At 49.8% G+C, this 17,000-nt stretch overlaps 2 protein-coding genes across 2 annotated transcripts in view; both read left to right on the forward strand.

The window, feature by feature from the left end:
• The window catches only part of LOC140403216 (uncharacterized), a 220,242-nt gene that overhangs the window by 107,208 nt on the left and 96,034 nt on the right, over nucleotides 1-17,000 (forward strand). The window lies entirely within an intron of this gene.
• Nucleotides 7,045-17,000, forward strand: part of LOC140403387 (vascular cell adhesion protein 1-like) — a 30,437-nt gene continuing 20,481 nt past the window's right edge. The window contains exons 1-3 of the mRNA XM_072491319.1: nucleotides 7,045-7,093; nucleotides 8,418-8,732; nucleotides 10,699-10,977. Of these exons, the coding sequence (XP_072347420.1) occupies nucleotides 7,045-7,093; nucleotides 8,418-8,732; nucleotides 10,699-10,977 (643 nt within the window). The remainder of the gene's footprint in view (nucleotides 7,094-8,417; nucleotides 8,733-10,698; nucleotides 10,978-17,000) is intronic.

The following is a 17,000-nucleotide window of genomic DNA, read 5'->3' on the forward strand; positions in this document are numbered from 1 at the left end:
ACAAAATGGCCGCCCTCGTCCGGGCCGCGGGCCGGGAGGAACACGATCGCCTGGACCCGCTCGGCCTCGTAGGACCCCCTGCTGTGCCGATTCGGCCGCGTGGGACCCCCTGCTGTGCCGATTCGGCCGCGTGGGACCCCTGATGTGCCGCTTCGGCCGCGTGGGACCCCTGCTGTGCCGATTCGGCCACGTGGGACCCCTGATGTGCCGCTTCGGCCTCGTAGGACCCCCTGCTGTGCCGATTCGGCCGCGTGGGACCCCTGATGTGCCGATTCGGCCGCGTGGGACCCCTGATGTGCCGCTTCGGCCGCGTGGGACCCCTGCTGTGCCGATTCGGCCACGTGGGACCCCTGCTGTGCCGATTCGGCCGCGTGGGACCCCTGCTGTGCCGATCCGGCCGCGTGGGACCCCTGCTGTGCCGATTCGGCCGCGTGGGACCCCTGCTGTGCCGATTCGGCCGCGTGGGACCCCTGCTGTGCCGATTTGGCTGCGTGGGACCCCTGCTGTGCCGATTCAGCCGCGTGGGACCCCTGCTGTGCCGATTCAGCCACGTGGGACCCCCTGCTGTGCCGATTCGGCCGCGTGGGACCCCTGCTGTGCCGATTCAGCCGCGTGGGACCCCTGCTGTGCCGATTCAGCCGCGTGGGACCCCTGCTGTGCCGATTCGGCCGCCTGGAATTGGGAGTACCGGCTGGTCACGTTTTCATGGAGGACGCAGGCTTCGATGGCGGTGGCTAGGGTGAGGCTTTTAATCTTGAGGAGCTGCTGGCGTAGGGTGTCCGAGGTGACCCCAAAAACTATCTGGTCCCGAATCATGGAGTCGGAGCTGGCCTCATAGCCGCAGGACTGCGCGAGGATACGGAGGTGTGTCAGGAAAGATTGAAAAGGCTCATCCTTACCCTGCAGGTGCTGCTGGAAGAGGTACCTCTCGAAGCTCTCATTTACCGCGACGCTGAAGTGTTGCTCGAGTTTGAGAAGGACCGTCTTGTACTTTGTTTTGTCCTCACCGTCCGCGAATGCCAGGGAGTTGTAGATGTGGATGGCGTGTTGCCCCGCCGTGGAGAGGAGGAGGGCCATCTTCCTGGTGTCCGATGCATTCTCCCTGTCTGTGGCTTCTAGGAAGAGCTGGAAGCGCTGTTTAAACAGCTTCCAGTCGACGCCAAGATTTCCAGCGATTCGGAGCGGCTGCGGCGGGCTGATGGTGTCCATGGCGCAGGATGGCGGATCTCTGGAGATGTGTAGGTAGGTCTCACAGTCGCTGGGTTCCAATCCTGGTACTATGTTGTGTTGGGTGTTCCGCTATACAAACAAACCAACACGGTTGTAGATGGTACAACTCTGTTTTATTACTCGTGATAACAACATCTGTAAACTTCTGGCTGTGGTTCGTTCTTTACCCGTTAACCTGTGGACCTAGCCCTAACATTGTCTTAGTGAGGCACTCAGCACATGGTGTATGTCTGAGTGGCACGCTGTGAGCTCTGTGCCCTGAGCTGTCTCCAGCTGGAATGAGCGGGAACTGTGGTGTTCCCTGTTTTATAGTGCGTGTGCTCTCACTGGTGATTGGCTGTGATGTTGCGTGTGTGTTGATTGGTCCGTTGATCTGTCCATCAGTCTGTATGTGTGTTTGCACCATGATGTTTATCTGAATATCATGACAAATGTATTATACCAATAATCCACCACTGTATCAGTACCAGGCTTTGTCTTTGTATTTGCATCTCTATGTTGTTGCTCTTGTGGGCTCCACCTATGGGCCATTGTATGGCATCATTCATAGGGGAACATGTTGGGACATGTATGGGTTCCGCCCATGGCTCCTCCCCTTGAGGGGGGGTATAAAGAGCAGTCGACCTGTAGGCGGTTCTCAGTATTGTGTCAGTCGCAGGCAGGCACTTTTCTAAGTTGATTAAAGCCACGGATTACTTTTACTCTTGTCTCGAGTGAATTGATGGTCACATCAATTTAATCACCTTAAACGCCACTATGGAATCGGCCCTCAAACCTGACCGACTGGAACTCGATCCGCAGGCCGTGGAGACAAAATAAATTTTTTCGCACTGGCTTCGATGTTTCAAGGCCAATCTCGCAGCCGCCTCCCCGCCTTCCGTCACCGACAAACAGAAGCTGAGCCTCCTCCACGCACGGGTGAGCCATCGAATCTCTGTTCAACTCGACGAAGGCTCCTCCTATACAGATGCCCTCGCGAAGCTCGAACGCCTCTACGCGCGACACATCCTCACCAGTCGCCGCCAGCGTCCCGGGGAGTCGCTAGATGACTACGTACGCGACCTCAAAGCCCTCGCACGCAACTGCAACTACCAGGCCGTTACGGCCACTCAGCATATGGAACTCGCCATCCGAGATGTCTACATGGCGGGAGACCGGTCCAACTACGTGCGACAGCGCCTACTCTAAAAGGGGGCCCTGGACCTGGATGAGACGGTAAATTAGCCTCCTCTCTAGAAGTAGCGTTCCAGAGCGTTACCGCGTTCCCGGCTGACCACGCGACCCCCTCGTGGACCCCCCACCACAGACTACCCCAGGCCTGTGCTGCGTGGCCGCCCGCCCATCATGGGGGGCTACCCTGCTATTCCTGCGGCCAGTCCCAACACCCCCGGCAGCACTGCCCGGCCCGTAACGCGAACTGCAGCAGCTGCGGAGAAAAGGACATTTTGCCAAAGTCTGCCTGGCCAGGCCTAAGATCTCTAACCTACAGGCCCGATCCTCACACTCACAGGCCCGCAGGCCCCGCAGCGTGTCTGCTGACTCCGCCCCCCTCGTCAGCCTCGTGCTCTCCGTGGGAGCAGCCATCTTCCAGTCCTCACAGCACGTGCGACTCATGAGTGCCGCCATCTTGGCCATCCTCCCCCACGCGGCCGGCCACGTGCGATCCATGGGGGCCGCCATCTTCCTCGCCGCCTTCCACGCTCTGCCAACGGGGGCCGCCATCTTGGCCGTCATCTGCTACGCCGCTCGACGCGTACGATCAACATGGGCAGTCATCGCGGAACCGCCCCAGCACCTCCGACCACGCCGCCAGCTACCCGCAACTCAGCGCGGTCACCCTGGTCCAGTCGTGACCCAAGCACCTCCGGAGCTCCATGATGACCGTCCGGGTAAACGGGTACGAGACACTCTGCCTTTTCGACTTCGGGAGCACAGAGAGCTTCATTCACCCGGACTTGGTAAGACGCTGCTCACTCCCAATTTTCCCGGCGCACCAAACCGTCTCCCTCGCCTCTGGGTCACACTCGGTGCAAATCCAAAGGTGCATTACCGCAACCCTAGCAATACAGAGCGCCGAGTACAAAAATGTTAAATTATATGTGCTCCCAGACCACTGCGCTCCTCTCCTATTGGGACTAGATTTCCAATGCAACCTCAGGAGCCTAACCCTGAAGTTCGGGGGGCCCCTGCCCCCACTCACCATATGCAGCCTCGCGACCCTAAAAGTCGACCCTCCCTCACTCTTCGCGAACCTCACCACCGACTGCAAACCAGTCGCCACCAGGAGCAGGCGGTATAGCATCCAGGACAGGACTTTTATCAGGTCCGAGGTCCAGCGACTCTTGCAGGAGGGAGTCATCGAGGCAGCAATAGCCCCTGGAGAGCTCAGGTGGTGGTCATCAAGACCGGGGAAAAGTTCCGGATGGTTGTTGATTCCAGCCAAACCATAAACCGGTACACGCACCTCGATGTGTACCCCCTTCCCCGGAATGCAGACATGGTAAACCAGCTCGCACACTACCGCGTGTTCTCCACGGTGGATCTGAAGTCTGCATGCCACCAGCTCCCAATCCGCCCGGAGGACCGCCACTACACGGCTTTTGAGGCAGACGGCCGCCTTTTCCATTTCCTCCGGGTCCCCTTTGGCGTCACGAACGGGGTTTCGGTGTTCCAAAGAACAATGGACCGAATGGTGGACCAGTACGGGCTGCGGGCCACATTTCCGTACTTGGACAATGTCACCATCTGCGGCCATGATCAGCAGGACCATGACGCCAATCTCCACCGATTTCTCCAAACCGCCCAAAAACTCAACCTCACCTACAACAAGGAGAAATGCGTTTTCCGCACGACCAGAGTAGCCATCCTCGGCTACGCCGTGGAGAACGGGGTCCTCGGATCCGACCCTGACCGTATGCGCCCTCTCCTGCAACTCCCCCTCCCTCACTGCCCCAAGGCCCTGAAGAGGTGCCTCGGGTTCTTCTCATATTACGCCCAGTGGGTCTCCAACTATGCGGACAAAGCCCGCCCACTAGTCAAGGCCACCATCTTCCCACTGGCAACTGAGGCCCGCCAGGCCTTCAGCTGCATCAAGGCGCACATCGCCAAAGCCGCAATGCGCGCGGTGGACGGGTCCGTCCCCTTCCAGGTGGAGAGCGACGCATCAGAGGTCGCTCTCGCCGCTACCCTCAATCAAGCAGGCAGTTCGGTAGCGTTTTTTTCGCGCACCCTCACCACCTCCGAAATTCGACACTCCTCAGTCGAAAAAGAAGCCCAAGCCATCGTGGAAGCCGTACGGCACTGGAGGCACTACCAACGATTGGTAGCCTTCATGTTCAACAATACGCAGCGGGGCAAAATCAAGAACGATAAGATCTTGAGGTGGAGGCTCGAACTCTCCACCTACAACTACGTTATAGTATATCGTCCTGGGAAGCTCAACGAGCCCCCAGGTGTCCTGTCCCCGCGGCACACGCGCCAGCGTGCAAGGTGACCGACTACGCGCTATCCACGATGACCTCTGCCATCGGGGGTCACCCGGCTTATCCACTATATCAAGGCCCGCAACCTGCCCTACTCCACCGAGGAGGTCATGGCTATGACCAGGGACTGCCAGATCTGTGCAGAGTGTAAACCGCACTTCTATCGACCGGATAAGGTCCACCTGGTAAAGGCATCCCGGCCCTTTGAGTGCCTCAGTATCAATTTCAAAGGGCCCCTCCCCTCCAATATCCGCAATATATATTTCCTCAATATTATTGATGAGTTCTCCCGTTTCCCCTTTGCAATCCCTTGCCCCGATATGACCACGTCCACCGCCATTAAAGCCCTAAATAGTGTCTTCATCCTGTTTGGTTTCCCCAATTATGTCCACAGTGACCGGGGCTCGTCGTTCATGAGCGACGAACTGCGACAGTACCTGCTCAGTAAGGGCATCGCCTCGAGCAGGACTACCAGTGATAACCCCAGGGGAAACGGGCAGGTGGAGAGGGAGAACGCGACGGTCTGGAAGACCGTCCTACTGGCCCTGCGGTCCAGGAATCTCCCAGTTTCTCACTGGCAGGAGGTCCTCCCCGATGCGCTCCACTCTATTAGATCCCTACTTTGCACTGCCACAAACGAGATCCCTCATGACCGCCTATTTGTTTTCCCAGGAGGTCCACCTCAGGGGCCTCGCTTCCGTCCTGGCTGAAGACACCGGGGCCCGTCCTACTCAGAAAACACGTCAGGAGCCATATGGCCGATCCTCTGGTAGAGAGAGTCCAGCTCCTACACTCCAACCCCCAGTACGCTTATCGAACACCCCGCTGGCCAACAGGATACCGTCTCCCTCCGGGAGCTGGCGCCCGCCGGTTCCACCACCACCACCACCGCCGCCCCTCCACCCTATCCCGCCCAACCTACCATGACCAGAGACCCCGCCCCTATATGGCTCCCGCACTCCCTCCCGCCTGCCATCCCCCCTTCACCGGTCCACAGGAATGAAGCTCCAGAAGAGACGCTCCCGGAGTCCACGTCTGTGCCCGCACCGGCGCCCCCACTACCAATGCCAGCACGGATGAGCTCGACACCCGGGCCAGCAGCAACGCCAGAACTTAGGCAAGCACAGCGCACGATCCGTGCGCCGGACCGGCTGAACGTATGAACCCGTCACCCCCGCCGGACTTCATTTTTTTAACAGGGAGTGAATGTGGTGAATGTATTATACCAATAATCCACCACTGTATCAGTACCATGCTTTGTCTTTGTATTTGCATCTCTATGTTGTTGCCCTTGTGGGCTCCACCTATGGGCCACTGTATGGCATCATTCATAGGGGAACATGTTGGGACATGTATGGGTTCCGCCCATGGCTCCTCCCCTTGAGTGGGGGGGTTTAAGAGAAGTCGACCTGTAGGCGGCGCTCAGTATTGTGTCAGTCGCAGGCAGGCACTGTTCTAAGTTGATTAAAGCCACGGTTTACTTTGACTCTTGTCCCGAGTGAATTGATGGTCACATCAGGTTGTACAGAAAATGTTTGGTTGAGCACAGCTTAAAGTTGCTGTGTGGATAACTTGTGATGTATTATAAAATTGGATTACACAAAGTGAGTCCCTCATCTCAACTGGGATGGAGCGTGATCGAATAGAGGAGTGCCGGAAAAACAGAAGAGAGAAAAATCAGTAGTTTATAATGGTGTTATTTATCATGGTGCAGAAATCAGTACACACGTGCACCTTGTCACCTTAAAATCTTTCAAATTAACAAAGTTTCCCTGTATCAATCCATTTCAACAATTTGGCTTCCTATTTATAAATGTTAAAAAGTTGCAGAAGACATGACAGCACATTCAGGGAAAATGTGGATTGACCACCGACTGTAACAAGAAATTCTTCCCGAAACTCCCACATAATCAGACTCCCAGATTAATGAGAAAATCAAAGGGTGGGGGGGGAAACAATTGGAAATCACCGAGCATCGAGATCGAGCATCCAGCATAATCCTTCACAAGGCCCAAGAAAAGATCAAATAGCCACTTAGGTATCACAACTTGTCATATGGTTCAGAGTGAGAGGGATCCGACAGAGTGAAGGAAATATTTGGAATTGGTTTAATATTACCCGGTATCAAGTTGCTGAAGGAGGTGATAGAAATCAAAGGATGAGGCAATGGAGGAGTCATTTTCAAACAAAGTTTCTCCACCATTCCACACTCTGCTATACAATAGTTTTCTGGGATAGTGACAGAATTTTAAAATGTTTGAACAATATTCTTCAAAATCAAGTTTCAATTTGCAGCTGACACTAATCCAGGTCAAACTAACACTGATCCATAATGATGTTGTCTCAGTTTGACTCAACACAGAATCTAGGTTATTTAGGAAGTAGATTTTCTGTAAAATGGAGATGTGTATTGTAAACTGCCTTGATATATATTTTTATTAATGTTTATTGATGAAAGTAGTGATTTCAGTGTCACAATTGGATGGCCAGGTTTAAGAACCATTCTGAGTGAAAAATCTCAAACTGAATTAGCGAGCTGATCCTTAATGAGAGATAATGGGCGAAATTCTCCCCAAACGGCGCGATGTCCACCGACTGGCGCCCAAAACGGCGCCAATCAGACGGGCATCGCGCCGCCCCAAAGGTGCGGAATGCTCTGCATCTTTGGGGGCCGAGCCCCAACATTGAGGGGCTAGGCCGGCGCCGGAGGGATTTCCGCCCCGCCAGCTGGCGGAAATGGCCTTTGTTGCCCCGCCAGCTGGCGCGGAAATGACATGTCGGGACAGCGCATGCGCGGGAACGTCGGCGGCCGCTGACAGTTTCCCGCGCATGCGCAGTGGAGGGAGTCTCTTCCGCCTCCGCCATGGTGGAGACCGTTGTGGAGGCGGAAGGGAAAGAGTGCCCCCACGGCACAGGCCCGCCCGCGGATCGGTGGGCCCTGATCGCAGGCCAGGCCACTGTGGGGGCACCCCCCGGGGTCAGATCGTCCCGCGCCCCCCCCAGGACCTCGGAGCCCACCCACGCCGCCTTGTCCCGCCGGTAAATAGGTACTCTAATTTACGCCAGCGGGACAGGCAATTTATCGGCGGGACTTTGGCCCATTCGGGCCGGAGAATCCAGCGGGGGGGCCCGCCAACAGGCGCGGCCCGATTCCCGCCCCCGCCGTATATCCGGTACCGGAGACTTCGGCAACCAGCGGGGGCGGGATTCACGGCGGCCAACGGCCATTCTCCGACCCGCTGGGGGGGGGTCAGAGAATGACGCCCCCGGAACCGTGAGGTGCCAATGTGCTTGAAACAAAACTTTTATTTGATGCACACTTAGCATAGAATAAGAGTGGATATATTTAAGGGAAGAGATTCCATGGTGCTTAGGTACAATCTTTCAGTGAAGTTAGTGGTTAGCACTGCTGTTTCACAGCTCCAGGGTCCCGGGTTCGATTCCGGCTTGGGTCACTGTCTGTGCGGAGTCTGCACGTTCTCCCCGTGTCTGCGTGGGTTTCCTCCGGGTGCTCCGGTTTCCTCCCACAAGTCCCGAAAGACGTGCTGTTAGGTGAATTGGACATTCTGAATTCTCCCTCAGTGTATCCGAGCAGGCGCCGGAATGTGCCGACTAGGGACTTTTCACAGTAACTTCATTGCAGTGTTAATGTGAGCCTACTTGTGCATAAAGATTATTATTATTAACTATGATCCTCGTTAACAGATCGAGAGATAAACATTACTTCACCTCCGGAAGTGCTGGAAGTTAACAGAACGTATAGTCTGGAGTGCATTGGTCCGAGGGTCTATCCAAACAATAAACTCATCCTCACATGGCTGAGAGGGAATCAGACTCTTCAGATTAATTCCACAGGAGAACAAGGTTTCTCGGATAAAGATATAAGATTGAGGAATGTCTTCAGTTTCACTGCCAGTGTGTCAGATGATGGACAGGAGTACACCTGCTTGGCAGAAGTGGACCTGGGCTCTAACAGCACAAAACCAATCGCAAACTGCTCTGTGACTCTGCAAACTCACTGTAAGTTTCACATGAACAACATTTTGTGGATCATATTCTACAGTATGCTTAGAGTGATGAGGAGCTTTTATCAAATCTTTTCTGAAAGAAGTAAGATATAAATTAAAAGTCAAAAATGTTGGAAATACTCAGCTCATCAGTAGAGTTGCAGACCTGGAATATTAATTCTGTTTTCCCCTCCACAGATTCTGCCTTAGTTGCTGAATATTTACAACATTTTCAATTTTCATTTCAGATTCTGGCCTCTGCCATATTTTGTTTTTGTGTTAAACTAGAAATTAATTCCTTGGCATTAAGAAGATAGAGAATCTCCACAAGTTTGCTATGGAAACAATGTGGTATTAATGCATTAACTTAAAAAGGCAGGAACCTATACCCGACCCCCTTGTAATGTGCGATGTGTTTCAGACCAGAGACTCTCTCTGATGAATTTTTAATTTTCCTAGCCTCAAGATCGAGTAAATTAGGTGAAAGCTAGCAGTTAAGGATTAGTTAATAGACAAGCTGAGGTAAAAGATGTGGTGGTATCAATCTGTTAACATTCTGGGGGGGGTTATCCATGTAATTAATTGATTTTGGTTGAGCTGGTGTAAGAATGAAATACAGAACTTGCATTTGTTTAGAACCTTTCACATCCCCAGCACATCTCAACGCTCTTCACAGCTGTTTAATAACTTTTGAAATGTGGTAAATCTGTTATATAACCAAATGTGGCCATCACTTTGTACACAGCAAGTTTTCACAAACAGAAATGAGATGAGAGGATGTTCTAAGCATAACAATGAGTATTGATGCGCAATCAATTACACTCAAGACAAAGTGATTCATAACTGAGGCTTTAATCTGCTAGAACTCTTCCCCAGCAGCTTCGGTACAGAAAGTGAAGGCTGCTGGGACAGCACCATCTCTTATACCCTGCCTTCAGGGCGGAGCTACGTAATACAGCCAATGGTAGACTCCTGGGTCTAACCAATGGTCATCAGCCTCTCAGGTCCCGCAATACCTGGTACTACCACACGTATGTGACAAACAGAAAAAAAAGATGAATAATTCCAACACTCAAAATCTCCCAGTTAAAGACTGGGAACAAGTACAGTCAGCAGCAAAAACACAACCAATCTGAAAACCTTGCATCGTCTTTCCTCACTAAATTTAATTCCGGGGAAAATAATAATATTGAAAATATATGACTGCACTCATTGTGAACCTCTTGTGAAAATTCCCAAGTGGAAGACTAATAAGGGAAACCTTCTCAAGACCCAAACACCAGGTAAAATATTGAAATGTGTGATATACAGTGTCTTTTGCATGTTGAAATATCTCTAACAAAGTTCCCAGCTACATATTTTATAGACTGTTTCAATCTTGCACCAATCTCACACATCTCAGAAGGCAGTCATACTGCGAAACATGCAAAATAGAAGCGGGAGGAGGTCATTTGGCTCTTCCAGCGTGTTCCACCATTCAACATGACCATGGTGGATCCGGCATCTCGACGCCGTATTCCAGCGGTGTCCCCATAACCCCTGACACCCTCAAAGTCCAGAAATACATCAGTCAGAGTACTTCAAACTAATTTAGTTACATCTAAAAGCTTTGACATGTGCATCAAAGTCATTGTGTGTGATATAAATGGAGTCTTTCGGAGGGAGGAATTTATATATAGGAGCATAATTGGTGTTTTACATTGATTATCTCATTGTGGAATGCTACAGTTTGGCAGGACGCTGTGATACAATCCCTCATTCCAGCTGGCCTTTTGTATTGCAGCAACTTCTCATTAGAAAGAAACAAGATTTGATAGGGAGTCTGGTCTGGCTCTTTTTATAATGGAAAAGATATTTTCTTTTGGAACCTCACACATCACACAAAGTTAAAACGAGATATTGCTCTTTAACGAAATCAAATAAAAATAATTTTTCATTTAATGTTTCTTAATTTTCCAACATTTTCTTTTCCTTTACAGATGAGCCAATAGGAACAACTGTATTAGCAAATAACAAACCGATCTCGGGGGAGTCCCCAGTCTATTTCCCTAATGGTGGCAATATTGTATTAACCTGTGACTCTCGAGGAAATCCTCAGCCAAACGTGACATGGGAATACCCTGTACAGAACAATGTTGAGATTACTTCAAGGATCCTCTATATTTCAGTTGCCACAACAAAAAACAATGGGATATATAAATGTACAGCCACGAATAAACTTGGAGCTGATGAGACGATTGTGAACGTCAAAATTGAAGGTTAGTTGGTAATCACATTGATAATTGAATCAAAGATTTAACTTCAGTGAAAACATATAGTGGAAAAAACCTAAGCACAAGCTAGGTGGGGTTGCGGGGATAGGGTGGGGGATTGGGTCTGTGTGGAGCGCTCCTCAGAGGGTCGGTGCAGACTCGAAGGACTGAATGGCCTCCTGCTGCACTGTGGGGATTCTACGATTCTGTTTACTTTTTGATTCTGCGTCAAAGGATTTGAGTTAAGAGATCAGAAATAACTTGTTCCCTTGTTTCTTTCTATTTATTCTGACCACCAACACATTCAAAAGTGGTTCACGAGCTTTTCCTTCGCATAAGGGAGTATCTTGCCTCCACACTACATGATCACCTAGGTGACCGCATCAACATTGTCGCCTTCCAGTCTCGAAGAAAAGCCATTTGACTCAAAACCCACTCTTTCTCTCTCCACTCTCTGCCATACCTGTAATCTTTCCAGTCATTTCTGTTTTTATTCAAGATTGCAATTCTCTATTTGTTAGTCTGCCAAGGAAGTCACTTGGCCATCCTTAATCTCCTGCAGTACAAGAAACATTATTTAATTTCACATTTTCTTGTCAGCTAGATGCAAGTGATATTTAGTATCCAGGTGTTTTAGGACTCAGGTTTTCTTGACAATGAGTCTAATCTAGAAGATCAGATCAATAGGAGAAAGAAAACTGGAGAGAGAATTAATCAGCACCAACATTATTTGAATCCTAGTAGCTGTATTAAGAATGGCAACGGTGTAGATTTGGATTAGATTTATTGTCACGTGTACCGAGGTACAGTGAAAAGTATTGTTCTGTGTACAGTCCAGACAGATCGGTCCATACATGAAAAAACATAGAACATGCGATAAATACATGAGGATACATAATGAAAATACATAAACATCGACAGCGGGTGAAGTATACGGTGTATATAGTGCTAAAACAATAGAAAAGATGCGTAGAAAGATCTGTTCAGGCCCTAAGAGGGTCATTCAGGAGTCTAGTAACAGCGGGAAAGAAGCTGTTTTTGAAACTATTGATGCGTGCAAGCTTTTGTATCTCCTGCCCAATGGAAGAGGTTGGAAGAGGTTAGAAGAGAGAATAGCCTGGGTGGGAGGGGTCATTGATTATGTTGCCCACTTTCCCAAGGCAGCGGGAGGTGTAGACAGAGTTAATGGATGGGAGGCAGGCTCGGGTGATGGGCTGTGTTCACGACTTTCTGTAGTTCTTGGGCCGAGCAGTTGCCATACCAGGCTGTGATGCAGCCAGATCGGATGCTTTCTATGTACATCTTTAGAAATTGGTAAGAGTCAATGTGGACATGCTGAATTTGCTGAGTTTCCTGAGGAAGTATAGGCACTGTTGTACTTCCTTTTGTTGTAGTGTCGACATGGGTGGACCAGGACAGATTTTGGTGATGTTTACATCTTGGAATTTGAAGCTGTCAACCATCTCCACCTCGGCACCATTGATGCTGACAGGGGCATGGACGACACTTCGCTTCCTGAAGTCAATGACCAGCTCCTTAATTTTGCTGATAAGACCATAAGACATAGGAGTGGAAGTAAGGCCATTCGGCCCATCGAGTCCACTCCACCATTCAATCATGGCTGATTTCAACTCCATTTACCCGCTCTCTCTCCATAGCCTTTAATTCCTCGAGAAATCAAGAATTTATCAACTTCTGTCTTAAAGACATTCAACGTCCCGGCCTCCACCGCCCTCTGTGGCAATGAATTCCACAGACCCACCACTCTCTGGCTGAAGAAATTTCTCCTCATCTCTGTTCTAAAGTGACTCCCTTTTATTCTAAGGCTGTGCCCCCGGGTCCTAGTCTCCCCTGCTAATGGAAACAACTTCCCTACATCCACCCTATCTAAGCTATTCATTATCTTGTAAGTTTCTATTAGATCTCCCCTGATGTTGAGGGAGAGATTGTTGTTGTTACACCCCTCCACTAGGTTCTCTATCTCCCTCCTGTACTGACTCATCTTTGTTCGAGATCCGATCCACTACGGCTGTGTCACCAGAAAACCTATAGGTGGAGTTGGAGCAGAATTTTGCCAGACAGTCATGTGTGCATAAGGAGGAGAGTAGTGGATGAAGCACGCAGCCTTGGTATTAAGGACTATTGTAGGAATACAATCATAGGACCATGGAACATTGATGGGTCAAGAGGATGAAGGATCCATCCTCTCACAATAACTTCATTTATATGATGTTCACAAAAAACCTCTCCAGTGCTAAGAGCAAGAAATTAACAAATGAAAGCTTTAGCAAAACGTTTGATCAATGACCGCAAGCTTGATCACAAAGATGAAATTTGTAGACTATTGGGGATTTCTTGCAGTTGGAGAGAAAGTGAAAGAAAAAACTGAACAGATGTTTGGCTGATAAATTGTTCAAACATGAACAGCAACTATCTTGCATGTACTTCAGGCTGACACCGTTGTCATGGGCAGTGCTCCTGGCGTTCAATCATTACCACTTCCTGCCAATCTCTTTTACAACAATCTCACCTGACTCCAAGATTCTCTTGATCTATATTAATGACTTAGATTTGAGTATACAGGCCACAATTACAAAATTGGCGTATGACACAAGTATAGTGAACTGTGATAGGAAAGTGACAGACCCCAAGTGAATCCAAACAGGTTGGTGAAATGTATGGACTGAAAATATTTAACACAGAGAAGAGCAAAGTGATACATTTTGGTGAGAGGAATGAGGAGAAGAAATATAAAATAGAGGGCACAATTCAAAACAGGGAGACCTCCGGTAATATGTGTACAATTTGTTGAACATGGCAGGGAACTTTGGAAATATGTACATGGGCCGACATTCTCCCCATGTCTGCGTGGGTTTCCTCCAGGTGCTCTGGTTTCCTCCCACAGTTTAAAGGATTCCTGGGTGTTAGAGGGATCGGGCGAAGGAGTGGGCCTTGGTAGAGTGGAGTCGGTATGGCCTCCTTCCGCAACGTCGGGATTCCATGGATTCCAAGCTTGGACACACATGAAACAAAATGGGCATTAGGAGATTAAAATTCCAGATCGAATTGTCTTTTTTGAAAATAAATTATATAAATGTTTACAAATCATTTAATTCAACTTCCATTTCTCCCACAGATAGAAGAGCAATCATAGCGGCAGCAAGTGTATCAGTGGTGGCAGCAGTAGCCCTTGCATCAGGAGCCATCATTTATTACTTGAAAAAGAATGCCTAGAAAACAGGAAAATACAAACTACAAATGCAAAGCACAAACAACAATTCACAAGTTCCCAATTCATAACCAGTAAAGGAGAAGCTTATGAAACAAGATTCGTCAATTTAAAAGCTATTTTCGACTGCTCTGGGGAAACTGCTGTGGGGAAAGATAATGGGTTTGAGTTTGTATTGATGTTTCTCCTGGTATCAGCAGACAAACATGAGAACGATGCACACATTCACCCCCAAATCCTTCTGAATGGCTTCTCACCTCTATATTTGTAACTTTCACCAACTATAACTCTGAGATCTTTCTCAGTCTGTGCTTCTTGCACATCCCCAGTTTTAACCCACTGTGGTTCATTCCTGCTATGCCAAATCCCTAAGGAATAGAAAAATAGGAGTAAACGATTTAGCCCCTGGAGACTGTTCTGCTCCAAAGGTTCTATACATCTGGGGCGAGATTCTCCGACCCCCCGCCGGGTCGGAGAATCGCCGGGGGCTGGCGTGAATCCCGCCCCCGCCGGTTGCTGAATTCTCCGGCACCGGACATTCGGCGGCAGCGGGAATCGCGCCGCGCCGGTTGGCGGCCCCCCCCCCGCGATTCTCCGGTCCGGATGGGCCGAAGTCCCGCTGCTAAAATGACTGTCCCGCCGGCGTAGATTAAAGCACCTACCTTACCGGCGGGACAAGGCGGCGCGGGCGGGCTCCGGGGTCCTGGGGGGGGGGGTGGGTGCGCAGGGCGATCTGGCCCCGGGGGGTGCCCCACGGTGGCCTGGCCCGCGATCGGGGCCCACCGATCCGCGGGCGGGCCTGTGCCGTGGGGGCACGCTTTTCCTTCCGCCTTCGCCACGGTCTCCACCATGGCGGAGGCGGAAGAGACTCCCTCCACTGCGCATGCGCGGGGATGCCGTGAGCGGCCGCTAACGCTCCCGCGCATGCGCCGCCCGGACATGTCATTTCCGCACCAGCTGGTGGGACACCAAAGGCCTTTTCCGCCAGCTGGCGGGGCGGAAATTCGTCCTGCGCCGGCCTAGCCCCTTAAGGTTGGGGCTCGGCCCCCCAAGATGCGGAGCATTTCGCACCTTTTGGGCGGCGCGATGCCCGACTGATTTGCGCCGTTTTGGGCGCCAGTCGGCGGACATCCCGCCGATACCGGAGAATTTCGCCCCTGATCTAAGTGAGTCGGTGCAGACTCGATGGGCCAAATGGCCTCCTTCTGCACTATATGTCCTATGTATAGGAACTTTGTGATCTAGGTTGATATTCAGTGTCATACTGAAGGAGGGCTGCATTATCCAGCAAGTTGCTGTTAAACTGGGAAACAGTCAGGGAAGCGTGACTAAGAAAATCACTGTAATGGTTGGGAATTCGGAAGAATATGATCACATGAGGCACGTCCAAGACCAGATGACAAATCTCTCCTGCAGATAGTTCCGAGTTAATCTGAATGATTCTAAGTGCCAGATTGAAATGTGAGGTAAGCGCTCAAAAACTTGAGCTTTTCATCTTCGAAAGGCAGTGACTTTATCCACAAAGCAACTCTGGAACTCTCCATTAAGCTGACGATAAGTGAGTGCCAAAGACAAATTTAGGAAAGGTTTTTAGAAAGTTTGTCACACCAAAAGTCATAAAACAATAAACTCAATTCCGGGACAGAGCCACTGAGGCAAAACCCCCAGGATCATTCTGAAAATTGTTGGCTGCTTTAATAGGGTGGCAGGGATTGCTGCCACTTTCTAGACGAATGTGTTAAGATGGGCCGAATAGCCTTCATCAACTCCATCTATATTGCAACTGCTGGAAAGTCAGAGTTAGTTCTTCCTTCTCTTTCCATGATTGAAGTGAGCAGTATGCAGAACTTCCACAAGCTTTGGGCTTATTCAGTGGTCCAACAGTCAGAATTGAATTCTGTGCCATTCCACTAATATAAATGTGGTGAAAATAGTGGTGAAGAGTTCACTACGTCCGTGTTAAAGGTGATGGTGTTGATATTTAGTATTTTGGGATAAACTGGTATGGTTTATATTTGGTCTACTTCTCTTTCACCTGAAATCGATGAAATGTTTTCTATTTTGGGTCAATTAGATCCAGATTTATAAGGTACAGTAGATTAAGTGTGTTTAATTGTATCCACATGTTGGGCATTGACTGGAGGTTGGCGTGTTCAAAACTTCAAGTCAGTCTGAATCTGTGATGGTTGCTTTGGAGATCTACGGTGTATGATGGTTTTGTACATTCCTACATTACAACAATGTCTACAGTTTTTTAAAAAATGACTTCATTGGCTATAAAGAGCGTTAAAACAATCAATGGCGCTTAATGCAAGGCTCTCTTTTCTATGAATAAAAGCTTGTAACGTGCATAAAGACAAGACTCGATCTCTCCTTCACTCCATACCTATCTGAGTTGGAGCACAGCTGCTGCCCCGACACCCAAAGAGTGAGGAATTTGTGAGGTTTTTTAGAGTCTCCAGACTTTGTTTATTGATTTCTGTAATTTGGAAACATCTTTTAAAGCCCCTTTGTGTTTGCTTTCTGACTTGAGAGCTGAAGCAATTTTTTTCAGTCTCCTCCTTGGTCAGATCCCCTGACAGATTCTGAACATGGCCACAGATTTATTTCTTATTTCACTCTGCACCATTCTTACGGAGGAGATGGAGCAGATGCTACTGTGCACAGGACAGCTGTGACTGCCATGAAACCTGATATTCTGGAGATTGACGTATCTTGCATGCAAGAGACAAGGCCTGGGATTCTCCGACCCGAGTTCATCCCGAAACCGCTGCCAGCGAGGGCGGAGAATTTGGCGCTC

This window comes from Scyliorhinus torazame, chromosome 27, assembly GCF_047496885.1.
Source record: "Scyliorhinus torazame isolate Kashiwa2021f chromosome 27, sScyTor2.1, whole genome shotgun sequence".
NCBI classification, from domain to species: Eukaryota; Metazoa; Chordata; class Chondrichthyes; order Carcharhiniformes; family Scyliorhinidae; genus Scyliorhinus; species Scyliorhinus torazame.